Below are 13,431 nucleotides of genomic sequence, written 5' to 3' on the forward strand. Positions count from 1 at the left end.
GAAGAAGAACAAGAAGAACAACAAGAACAACAACAACAACAAGAAGCTGGCAGAAGTACCTCGCACGAAGACTGAAAAACACATAAACGTTGGACGCAATTCTGCCGGAAAGTGTGGTAGATCACAGATGCTTATCACACCATAGTAAGAAGACACAACTGTGCACTGATATGCTAGCTAGATACATAAAGAATATAGTTGTTATATCAATATCGTAACTGCAGAATGTGGATAATACTTATTACTGACTTTGTGTTCATGAACACTGAGGGCTTTATATGGAGACTATCTGGCAACAAAGTCATTATAAACAAAGGTTCATGAATATCAATGTTTTTCATGGGCATCATTGTTATTAAGATGCAGGATCAGGTGTAACTCATTGTCGATCTCCAACATACTGTATGACTCCTGCTTTTATTCAAGTTTTTTTTTGTGTTTTTTTTTGCGACATGCTACCAGGGGAGAAAACAAGAAAAAGAAAAAGAAAAACATTCTTGGATTCTTCTATAAACTCAAACTATTCCTCTTAAGGTTGTGTATGTTACTTTGGAATTTATTTCAACGAATTCAACATATAGTGAACAACTTAAAACAAAATATATACGCTACAAGACTAAGCAATGGAGTTTTTAGCTGCACATGCTAAGAGAGTCAAAGGCTCGACGATAACTTTATAAAGTTTCCACTCAGTCGCAAAAAAACAACAACAAAAAACAATCGATCTGTTGTTCGGGCAAACTGACAGACAGTAAAGAAAGATAACAGGTGAAATGGCCCCAGTTTAATAGGTCGGTCATGATGTTCACTGCCGACAATCGACTGAAGTGGTAGGTAGGTAGGTAACTTCGGTACCTGGTACCGCGGACAGAGAATGTGAAGGGAGATAAAAAAGCCTCACCGGATTGTGTCCCCTATCGGGCCATTGTTCCGTCTCCGGCTGTCACGGATGTTCTCTCTACTCCGCCTCCCACCCCTCCCCTCCCCTCCCACATCCCTTCCACCCACCCCAGCAGACCTCTCTCTCTCTCTCTCTCCCCCCCCCCCCCCACGCCCCCCACAGCGTTGAGACAGCGATATCACCGTGCAAGCAGTACAGTACTGCAGCGTAGATGGAATTTGCGATCTTCGTCATACATCATTGTGTGTGGGTGGTGTAACTGAAGATGGTAACCACACCTGAACTGTCCCCCTGGTATTTGTTGATTTCTTTAGTATTCTTCTTCTTCTTCTGCTTCTTATTGTTACTATTATTATTATTATCATCATCATCATCATCGTTGTTGTTGTTGTCGTCGGTCGTCGTCGTCGTCGTTATTATTATTATTATTATTATTATTGTTGTTGTTGTCATGAGACGTTACTGTTTGAGAAAAATCACTCCCTGGACATTTGCCATTTGTTGTTGTTGTTGTCGTTGCTGTTGTTGCTGTTGTTGTTGTTGCTGTCGTCGTTTTAACATAACCTCACAACATTCATTTCATCAGTCTGACATTATCAGGGGGCGAAAAACAGCAGTAACAAGTACATGGTTGCTGTTGGATGTATGTAGTATATGCTACGCGTGCACGACTATGACCATCTGAACAGCAGAAGAGGCAACTGCTGTCCCAAACTGCTATCTGGGTGAGAATTTGATTACAGTGGAGAGAGTCTTGCCCAAGTTACATCCCCACTCTCTCGACCAAGAGGGCTTTAGGACAGTCGGTGTTGGGGATGATCCCGAAAAGGCCAACTAGCCCCCAATTAAGCCTGCAGTACTAACAGCCAGTGCAATCTTACCTCCTAGTTTGAAAGTCACAGTCCTTCACACACAAAAAACCTGAGCTGTAAATGAATTCCCACTGCAGTTCAGAAACAACTGATCACGCAGCTTCTCGCGTTGCTAGTTGGGGAAACACAACTATAAGCTTGTGTCAGTCTCTGAAAGTGAAAAGCCAAACGTTGAGCCAGGTATGTCTCTGTGCACGACTTTTCGTTTGAAATTATTCCCCATGCCAGCTTCTAATCCAGTGTTCACCAGTGTTCACCACGCTTCGAGGCTCCGTTCTGGCATGGTGCTGTGTTTTGAGTTAAGGTTGATGATTGATATGGATACTTATACAGCGCCTATCCTCGGTCGGAGACCAAGCTGTAAGCGCTTTACAAACTCGGGGCCATTTACACAACAGGCTGCCTACCTGGGTAGAGCCCCGACTGACTTCTGCCACTGGGTGCTCTTCATTCGTTTCCTGTGTCATTCAATCAGATTTCAGGCACGCACACATATACATTCAGACAAACATGTGACATTTTACATTAAGGCACACTACTCTGATTTTCCAAGTCTGAATGAGTTGGCTACCTGACTATGTTTAAGTGATAGTTAAAAGGGACGGAAGGACAGGTCTGGGCCCCGCCTTGCAAAACTGCCCCCTGGACACTTTGTCCATGAGTTCACTGTCCCCCGCTGGCCGAAAAAAAGTGGTCACGGAACCTTTTTAACTGATCAACACATGCAGTACAGCCCAGATCTCATGATTTTCTTTCCGAGTCCGAGAATCTCCACCAGACTTTATATGTTGCACCAGAGTAAAAGAACACACACACACACACACACACACACACACACACACACACACACACACACACACACACACGCACACACGCACGCACGCACAGAAGCGCGCGCACACAGACGCACGCACACACGCACGCACACACGCACACACACACACACACAAGTATATATGTAATACAAATTTGAATGAAAAATTCCTGAAAATGCAGATCTTGACATAATAACATGGAAAATTCTCTCTCTCTGTCTCTCTCTCTCTCTCTCTGTCTCTGTCTCTCTCTCTCTCTCCCCCCCTCTCTCTCTGAAGTCTCCTCTGCCTCTTTCTCACTCTCTGTCACACACACACACACACACACACACACACACACACACACACACACACACACACACACACACACACGAACCAGGCCGGACAGATCTGATATGGGTACTCAACAAAGAAGTCCCAATCACCCGTCATTGTCACATTGAGGTTATCACAACACTGAGCCGATGACGGGGTCAGTACGTCCTACGCTGTTATCTTACGTCATCAATACGGTTGAAACAGTCTTCCCCACACCAATATAAGGCTTCAGGATTGAACACACACAGCACACAATGAAAGGATAGCTTTTCACGAATACAGTACCTGAGGGGAAAATACTGATTAATTTTGTGGGGCTTGACAAACATCTCGGTTTTGTATTAATTCATTCTCCTGGAACGCTGAATATCAAACTGGCACCGCGGCATTTCGGTTGTTACATTTTAAAGGTATTATACAGTGTTTAACTGTAGCACTCTCTAAAAAAAAATTGGCAACGTTGTTCAGTTCTGGAATTGGTTGTCTGAAAAACAGTGAAGGAAAACAACAACAACAACAACAAACAACAACAACACAACTCGAAGTATTTCTTTGATCATCTGACACACACACACACACACACACACACACACACACACACAAGACAACAACAGCTGTGTTTCAGTCAGCTTAAATAAGTTGCTGAAGGCTCACAGTGTACTACAGCAGCTGTACTATCCTTCAGGGGTGCTTTATAATCTGCTGATGCGACATTCTCTCTGGTGAACGAACATCAGTGTTTCCTGCAGGGACTAACTAAAAGTGTCTTGCTGGCGTCATGAGTTCCACTGGCAACAGTCCCACCATCTCTCGGCCAAGGCCGGTTTCTACGGTAAGGTTTTTATTTTATTTTATTATTATTATTTTTTTTTTTATAAATCTATCATTTATGTTTCTTATCGTTCTATGGCATAATTGATAGAAGTGGCTGTTGTTGTTGTTGGTGTTTCCCTGTCTGTCTAACACATTACAATTATCATGAAGAGACTATAGTTTATTGATGGGGACTGGGTCATCCTGACGTCAGCTTATGTTATCCAACATCCACACAGACATCTCTCTGTCCGTCTATCTGTGTCTCTCTCCGGGTGTCTCTGGCTGTCTGTCTCTCCCCCTCTCTCAGAGAACAAAACAGAACTGACCGTGACAGAATAGAACAGAGTAGAACTGCGCACTTGCACCATGGAACCGAAACAATTATAAACTTCGCTTATAACAGGGGAGATAAACACCATTAACTAAACACACCAACATCATCGTTTCACTTTAAATCATATATATGCCCTTGACATTTCTTGGTGGTGGTTGTTTTTCCAAGTTATTCGTAAACCTGACACAGCTCATAGTCCGACTATGACCATCACAACAGCAGAGGAGGCAACTGCTGTTCCGACTATTTGGGGCTAGAGTTTGATAATAGTGGAGAGTGTCTTGCCCAAGTTACATCCCCACTCTCTCGGCCAAGAGGGTTTTAGGACAGTCGGCGTTGGGATGGTTCCCAAAGGCCAACTAGCCCACAAGGCTGCAGCACTAATAGCCAGTGCAATTTTGCCTCCTAGTTTGAGAGTCATAGTCCTTCACAAAAGACTGTAAGCTGTAAATGGTTTCCCATTGACTGGAGAAAGCATTGGTAATACAGCTTTCACTTTGCTGTTGGCCCAAATGTAAACTTATGTAAATCTGTGATATAAGCCGAGTGTTGGGACACACACACACACACACACACACACACACACACACACACACATATATATATATATATATATATATATATGTATGTATGTATGTATGTATAAGTGGACCCCATGAAATAAACGTCTTACCTTGCCTTGACAAACAGCTGAATCGCCCGACCCGTAGAAGCACAGGGTCCGCCCCTCAAGACATACAGCGTTCCCTGACAGCTGCCGTCCGGAAGATTAGCGCTGTGTCCATGCCTTCTATGAAGATGGACGACGGATCTCCTACTACTCCTACTACTCCTACTGCTCCTACTGCTGCTCCTCCTGGTCCTGCTCCTGCGTCTCCATCCAGCCTGGCCGCTGTTAGGCAAGGTAAGGCATGATGAAGTGTCTCTGCTTTGTTTCTGTCTGTCTCTGTCTGTCTGTCTGTCTGTCTGTCTGTCTCACTCAATTGTTCTTTGTTTACACCACACCTTCATGAAGGGCCATGGCCTGTAGTGACTAAAACATCCGCATCTATATATATATATATATATATATATATATATATATATATATATATATATATATATATATATATTTCTCTCTCTCTCTCTCTCTCCGCACACACACACACACACACACACACACACACACACATATATATATATATTGAGAGAGAGGGAGAGAGAGAGAGAGAGATGCATCTGTGTGGAGTCATATCATCTTAGTCTCTCAAGGATTTGTAAAATGATTCTCTTTGTAATATAATTGAACATTTATTTTTCGAATGCTTCTTTTTTTTATCAATTTTTTTTAGTCTGTCTGTCTGTCTGTCTGTCTGTCTCACTCAATTGTTCTTTGTTTACACCACACCTTCATGAAGGGCCATGGCCTGTAGTGACTAAAACATCCGCATCTATATATATATATATATATATCTATATATATCTATCTATATATATATATATCTTTCTCTCTCTCCGCACACACATATATATATTGAGAAAGAGAGAGAGAGAGAGAGAGAGAGAGAGAGAGAGATGCATCTGTGTGGAGTCATATCATGTTAGTCTCTCAAGGATTTGTAAAAAGATTCTGTCTGTAATATAATTGAACATTTATTTTTCGAATGCTTCTTTTTCTTTTTTTTTTTTTTTTTTTGGTATTAACAAACATATCACATCACATGGCAGGGCGGAGGACTGGTCTGACCATCTGCGGTTTGAACCCTACACCCCAGGTACCTGCTGTACAGCATGTGTCCACCACGCCACTGTCACCCCTCTCACCCGTCTTCTCGGCAGTTTCATCCGGTCAGCACTCTCTGTCTCTCTCTGTCTCTCTGCCCCTCTCTGTCTCTCTGTCTGTCTGCCTGTCAACTTGATAGTTTTCACGAAACAATCATCCCAATTCTCAACCATATAGTTTTCAAAAATAGTCATTCTAATTCTCACCCTTATCGTTGTCAAAATAGTCATCCTAGTGCTCAGCCTTATCGTTTAAAAAAACTTATCGTTTAAAAAATCATCTCAATTCTCAATCTTATCGTTGTCAAAATAGTCACCCTAGTGTTCAGCCTTATCGTTTAAAAAATCATCTCAATTCTCAACCTTATCGTTTTCAAAACAACAACAACAAGAACAACAACAACAAAACAATCATGTCCTAATTCTCAACCTTATCGTTTTTAAAACAATAATCCAAATCCTCAACCTTTTAGTTTGCACAAAACAATCATCCTAATTTTCAGCCTTGTCATTTTCGAAACAATCATCCTAATTCTCGACCTTATCGTTTTGAAAAAAAAACAATCATCCTCATTCTAAATCAATCGTTTTTTAAACAACAACAACAACAAAAAACAAACAAAAACAACAACTTCGAAAAATGCATCCTGATTCACTACCTCATAGTTTAAAACAAAACAACAATAACAACAACAAAAATCATCGTAATTCTCAACCTAATCGTTTTCCTTAAAAACAAAACAAAAAAACAACAAAAAAACCTAACAACAATCATCCTAATTCTCAACCCAACCATTTTTTCCCCCCCAGAACCTTTACAACCTGAACAACTCGGAGCCAGCGCACCCGGCCGCAAACTGTCCGTCACAGAATCCACCACCCCGACTCAGCACACACCTCCCTCAACTGTCTCCCCGGACTTATACGAGTACGGCGACAAGTACGCTGCCTTAGCTGATCTCGATTCCGTCTTCACCAACGACCCAGCCAAAGCCCCGACCACCTCCATCAACTGGGAAGGCTCCCAGGAGGAGCCTGAAGACACGGAGTCTCAGGGCGAAGGGCCCAGCCCTCAGGGTCATCCCACGAGGGACAGAGGCGGCTCTCTCTCTCGGAGCACCTGCTCTGGGGGAAGTGGACCCGCAACTCCAGTGACTCCAGTGGGTGGGAACCCGTTTGGTGGCGTCACAGCCTTGTCAGGTGAATAAGGCTCGATTGCTGTGTGTGTGTGTGCGTGTGGGTTTTTTTTTTTTTTGTTTTGTTTTATTGTGGGCTTGTACGTGTGTGTTTGTGTGTGTGTGTGTTTGCTTGCTTGCTTTAAAACATGATAAACACAAGGGTTGCTTTGGATTCAGGTGTGAATTCAGCAGTCTTCTGATTGAACACACCTACCTGGATTGCCCCTCCCATCCCCCCCACCCCCTCCCATCCCCTTCCCCTTCCCCCACTCTCAACCCCTACGATCTCATTTCAGTTTGCTGTTTCCGTCAGGTTCGCTGAGCTTTTCACAAATTGTCTTCAAAGTTTTATTCACACATTTCCACATTTGAAGAAATTTCAACATCTCATCCACTTTTTTTTTTTCTTTTTCTTTTCCTGATTGTTGCTTGGGGTGTCTTACTAAAAATCAACACTTTCATTTGTCAGTCAGTGCTTTGAGGTACAGTGCCTAAAATGTACTGAAGATTGTTTTGATTCTGGCAAACATTTCTTCTGGTCTTACTTGTATTTGTGTATAGATATAATTTGTTGTTTAGCATTAAATCACCTAATAGATCATATAGTAGATATTGATAGCACTACCCATTGTTATCTAATCGCAGTCAGGCAGGTAGGCATCCTTCAGTCTTGGAAGAGTAACGAGTTGTGCTCTGGAAGATGTGTATACGCACGCTGAAGATCAAATACGCACGTTACAGATCCTGTAATCCGTGTCAGCGTTCGGTGGGTTATGGAAACAAGAACATTATCCAGCATGCACACGAGTATGGCTGCCTACGTGGAGGTGTAAATAAACAAAACGGTCATACTCGTAAAATGTCACATGTGGTCTGTCTGAGTGTGCATGTGTCCGTGCCTGAAATAGCATTGGATAACACAGGAAACGAATGATGAGCGCCCTGCAATGCGGCCACAGCCGTCAGTGGGCTCTGCCCAGGTAGACAGCCTGTTGTGAAAATGACCCCGAGTTTGTAAAGCGCTTGGAGCTTGGTCTACGACCGAGGACATAGGCGCTAGATAAGTATCCTTATCAATTCAGATCAAATGAAGACACCACTGTTCTCTTTGTCACGTTCGCAGTCTCTTAGTATTCGTTTGCAGACCTTATGTCAGTTACCTTTGTAAGTGAAAACTATGTATTTTGTTTAGTCGAAGCCCCTTCAGTATGGGACCAAGGCATTTATCTACAAACATCTCTGTGACGTTTTCAGAACCTCTGCGAAAACTCTCAGTCAGCACGTGCAAGGCTGCTGCTCCGGCCTCCACCACCACCACTCCACCGACCCGCTCTCCCCAAAGCCTTCTGACCGACATCGGCGGGGAATTCGGCGACAAATACGCCGCTCTGACCGACGCTGAGTCGGTGTCTGGCACCACCATCGACTGGGGCACCTCCTCCTCCTCCCAGACCCTGGACGAAGAGTCTGACAAGGTCAAGGCCGATGACACAGCGGAGGCCAGTCAAGGTCAGGGTCAAGGTCAGCCCATGCTGAACAGAAGGGAGTCGTTCAACAGGAACAGCTCTGCTGGTGTTGCTACAGTGGGAGGGAGCATGTTTGCTGGAACAGCCTTGCCGGGTAGGTTGACTGGCGCGTGCACCGTTGTTTGTTATTGTTGTTGTTGTTGTTGTTGTTGTTTTCGTGCGAAGAGTTCTGAATATTCTGCTGAAGCTGTAGTGACAGCGCGTGCACCATTGTTTATTGTTGTTGTTGTTGTTGTTTTGTTGGCGGTGGTGTGGTGGTGGTGGTAGCGTATTCTTATGAAGAGTTCTGAATATTCTGTTGAAACTAAGCGCGTGGATTTTTGTTGTTGTTGTTGTTGTTTTTTTAAAACCTATCTGTTGTTTGAGAACTGTATTCATCTGTTAATGTACAGATAAGAGAGAGAGAGAGAGAGAGAGAGAGAGAGAGAGAGAGAGAGAGAGAGAGAGAGAGAGAGAGAATCGAAATCAGAATCAGGGAGAGTAAGATACCGACATTGATTGAGTGTGTGTGTGTGTGTGTGAGAGAGAGAGAGAGAGAGAGAGAGAGAGAGAGAGAGAGAGAGAGAGAGAGAGAGAGAGAGCGTATGAACAGCTTCTTCCCTCACTGGTCAACACGTGACGACATTAATCTAATCAATGTCCCCGGTTCTCTCCCTTCACTTCCAGGAAGCGCAGCAGCAGGAGGAGGAGGAGGAGTGGTGCTGTCCTCTTCCCCTCCTCCCAGACCTATGATGATGATGATGGCAGCGACGGCGCCGCCTCAAGCCCATACCATGTACGGACCTCCACACACCGCCTCCGCCCCTCTCCCTCCTCAGCCCATGGCTACAGGAGGAGCTTACGGCCCACAGGTCACTGCCAGCGGTCAGCATGGCGGAGGCTACGCCCCCCCACCCCACCCCACCATGTTGTACAACGCTCCGGGCACCCCCCACCCGGCCACCACTGCCAACATCGGCTTCATCTACCCGGCTCAGCAAGCCCCCAACAGCCCCTTCTCCTTCACCACCGCCACCGGTGGTACTCACGTGACCTCTCCAGGGTTCTCTGTTGGGGTTGTCCCCGCCGGATACCCCAACCCCCACCACCACCACCCTGCAGGCATGGCTCCGCAAGGGTTCCCAACAGGCCCGGGGATGCCGGGCTGGGTGGCTCAGCCGGGGAACAACATGGGGGTGGTACCGCCCGTCAGTGGGAACGTCCCCCCGTCACCCTCCGCCTCCACCAACCCTTTCATGGTAGGGGGATCCCGAATGTCTGGTCAGGCTCCCTTGTGTTTGTCGTAACCAGGACGGCAACCAGTCAGTTCGTTATTTTATTAAGGATTAATGAGCTGTGAGTGGTATGGACACTTTCCGGAAAAAAAAAGGTTATCCGTATGGTTTAGACTCTTTCAGGGGAAGAAAAGGTTATCTCATGGTTTAGACTCTTTTCGAAAAAAAAAAGAAGGTTATTTTATGGTACAGACTCTTTCCGAAAAAAAAGAGATTATTTTATAGTGTAGACTCTTAGGAAAAACAAGGTTATCTTACGGTATAATCTCTGCCCCCGCCCCCCCCCCCTCCCCCCGCCACACACAAAAAAAGAAAAAAAAGGTTATCTTACGGTGGTATAGACTCTTTCGGAAAAAAAACAGGTTATCTTACGGTAAAACTCTTTCCGCAGAAAAAGGTTATCTTATGGCATAGACTCTTTCGGAAAAAAAAAGGTTATCTTACAGTATAAACTCTTTCCGAAGATAAAGGTTATCTTATGTATAGACTCTTTCCGGAAAAAAAATCTCCAGTTTCTTCAGTGGGGTGAAGTATAAGGACCCACTGACGAGTGCTCTCAAATGTCAAGTTGTTCAGGACTGGGGGTGGGGTGGGGGTGGGGGTTGGGGGGGGGGGGGTGCGGGGGGTCTTGGTTCGAAGATGGGAATGTGGTTTGGGAGATGGGGAAGGGGTAGAGGGAGAGTGTGGAGAGGAGTGGGGGGGGGGAGGTGGGGGAGTTCTGGGTTATCTTTCAGACAGCATTTTTGGACTTGAGTTGTAAAGTATGCGTGGGTGGTGGTGGTGGTGGTGGTGGTGGGGAGGTGGATGTGTGTGTATGGGTGGGGGGGTGGGGGGGGGGGCGTGGAGGGAGGATGAGGGAGGAGTGTGTGAACAGCAACAACAACAACAACAACAAAAATATCGGGTCGAACATTATCTTTTTTTTCTTTTTTTTTTCTTTTTTAACGAATCTTGCTTTCATGTTGAATCTTCAGACTTTTCAGCTGGCGACTTGGTGACTCGAATGTATGGGAGGTATATACATATATATATATATATGTATATATATATTCTGTTATAATGGATGGGTGTGCTGTTGGCTGAATTGATATTGTGTGCAGGATTTGTTTGATAATTTGTTTCTTTTTGTTATTGTTGATGGCTTTGTTTAACAAAACAGATGTATCTGACTGGGTTTCGTATGCATGACTTGTTTTTAAAAAAAAGTTTATTTACTGGACGTTTGGTTATTGTTGCTACCAGAATGTATGTGCGTATTTATTGTCTGTATATACGTACGCGCACGCACGCATTATTTTTAGTTATGCTCAGAAGAAATCATGAATTAAACGACATCGAGTTTACTCTATCTTTGTACAGCATTTTACAACTTGTCATTTCTAAAGTTTGAAAATACTCTTTATCTTAATTGGTTGATATTCGTTCTTTAGTGTCTACAGGGAAGCCTGTGTTTGTTTTAAACTGTTTGTCTGTTTGTTTCATAATTGAACTGATGCTCATCATGTAGTCATTTCTTCAGTCAAACCCAAGATGTGTAGCACTTGTTCCCACGTTGCTTTTTTTTTTTTTTTTTTTTTTAGTTTCGTGTCATGTATACCTCATAATTATCATAATTTTTTTTATGTCAACAGAAAGATTCTGTAATGCTTGTTTGTTATTTTTAAAGTCTTGTTATTTACTTATTTATTTCTTGTTATTATTATTTATTATTATTTTTTATATTTTATACAAAACTCTTAAATATGTATCATATTGTTCGTATTGCTCTTTGTTGGACGTGTTGCTCAATTTCTAACAACAACAGAGGGACATAAAACAAAGGAACACAATTCCAGGCTTTTGTAAAATAAGCAACCCCTCCATTTAGACAAAAGGTAAAGAAAAAAGACTGAACCTGCAAAACCTCACCGGCTGTTATATTATTATTATTAGGTCTACGAGGCCCCACTTCGGCATGTTGTTATGTCCTTTGGGGTTTACCTCACTTCACCCAGGTGTGAATGTGTAGCATACCTGACTTCGGTTGGGATAGTTACAATGACAGCAGGAGAGATTTAAGCCCCGTCTTCCAATGCCGAGCCCCGGACACACTGGGGAAAGATTCACTGACTGCCCCTATGACCATAAATGGCTGAGAACTTTGACCTTTTCTTTTCTTTTCTTTTAACTCACACCACAGTACAATACAATACAACATAATGCAGGATATCAGTCCTTTCGACCAAACCAGTCAACCCCAAACAACCCCCCCCCACCCCCCAATCGTATATGGTTAAATGGATCTGAAGCCATGCTAGAACTACATGCGAATATTATTTTGAAATAAGAATATAATAATACGATAATAAGAATATCTTGATTATCTTATGAAGAGAAAGTATACCCGGTGCACTCATACCAGGTACATTGAAGCATTTCAAACAAACAAAAAAGGGAGGTAATGTTCAAGATGGAACTACTGGGAGCAAGGCGAACGTTTTGTGTAGTACTGACCATCATTTTTACCGTCATATCATCACTCAGTGTCCACATTCATGCTCTTTACTCTGGTGTAAAGTCGGCAATACAAGGACACCCAGGAGTCATAACCTGGGTGCGGCCCGGCCCCCTTAGAGTGTAAAGAGTTAAGGGCCGAAACTTGTTACTGAGGACCTCTGAAGACTAATGTGCTGTCCAGCTCTTCCTAGAGTTTCTTATCACTGGTTTGTGTGTTTTGAAGGTGGGTTTTTTGTGTTTGTTTGTTGCTTGTTTGTATAGGTGTTTCGTGAACTTCTTTGCAATGTCCGTATAACTGCGGGCAGGGTCCAATGTAATGTGAAAGGCCATGGAATTGTGATACTGATACATCTTGCCATGTGTGTGATGAATAAAATATTGCGATGCTTATAACCGCCTTTTTTTTCTTTTTCTTTTTTTTTTTGTCTGTATCCTGTTTTGGATATTATCAAGTTTGAATACACAGATGAAATTAATGCAGTACCCCGTTTCTCTGTCTCTGTCTGTCTGTCTGATCTGCCTCTCTCTCGTTATCTACACACACACACACACACACACACACACACACACACACACACAATATATATATATATATGTGTGTGTGTGTGTGTGTGTGTGTGTGTGTGGAGTGATGGCCTAGAGGTAACGTGTCCGCCTAGGAAGCGAGAGAATCTGAGCGCGCTGGTTCGAATCACGGCTCAGCCGCCGATATTTTCTCCCCCTCCACTAGACCTTGAGTGGTGGTCTGGACGCTAGTCATTCGGATGAGACAATAAACCGAGGTCCCGTGTGCAGCATGTACTTAGCGCACGTAAAAGAACCCACGACAACAAAAGGGTTGTTCCTGGCTAAAATTATGTAGAAAAATCCACTTCAATACGAAAAACAAATAAAACTGCACACAGGCAAAAAAACAAACAAACAACAACAACAACACACACACATACACACACACACACAAGTGTTTAGATGATGTAAAATAAGAAATACAACAATAAGCGATATAAACATTTCTTCTAAACACGCGATCGTCACTGTTACGCAATCAAAGAAAAATAAACATTAAAAAAAAGACAAAAAAGACACGAGCGCCATCACTATGCAGTCTTGGCATAGTTACGAAAATATCATCAATGTGTT

At 43.4% G+C, this 13,431-nt stretch overlaps 1 protein-coding gene across 1 annotated transcript; it reads left to right on the plus strand.

Moving 5' to 3' along the window:
• The first annotated feature begins 3,168 nt into the window (after window positions 1-3,168).
• On the plus strand, window positions 3,169-10,382 carry LOC143275330 (uncharacterized). Its single transcript, XM_076579353.1, has 7 exons — window positions 3,169-3,316; window positions 3,656-3,738; window positions 4,747-4,960; window positions 5,764-5,883; window positions 6,628-7,017; window positions 8,250-8,615; window positions 9,188-10,382. The coding sequence occupies exons 2-7, from the start codon at window positions 3,685-3,687 to the stop codon at window positions 9,805-9,807; spliced, it is 1,764 nt and encodes a 587-aa protein (XP_076435468.1). The 5' UTR covers window positions 3,169-3,316; window positions 3,656-3,684; the 3' UTR covers window positions 9,808-10,382.
• Window positions 10,383-13,431: the final 3,049 nt, after the last annotated feature.

This window comes from Babylonia areolata, chromosome 30 (assembly GCF_041734735.1).
Source record: "Babylonia areolata isolate BAREFJ2019XMU chromosome 30, ASM4173473v1, whole genome shotgun sequence".
NCBI lineage: Eukaryota > Metazoa > Mollusca > Gastropoda > Neogastropoda > Buccinidae > Babylonia > Babylonia areolata.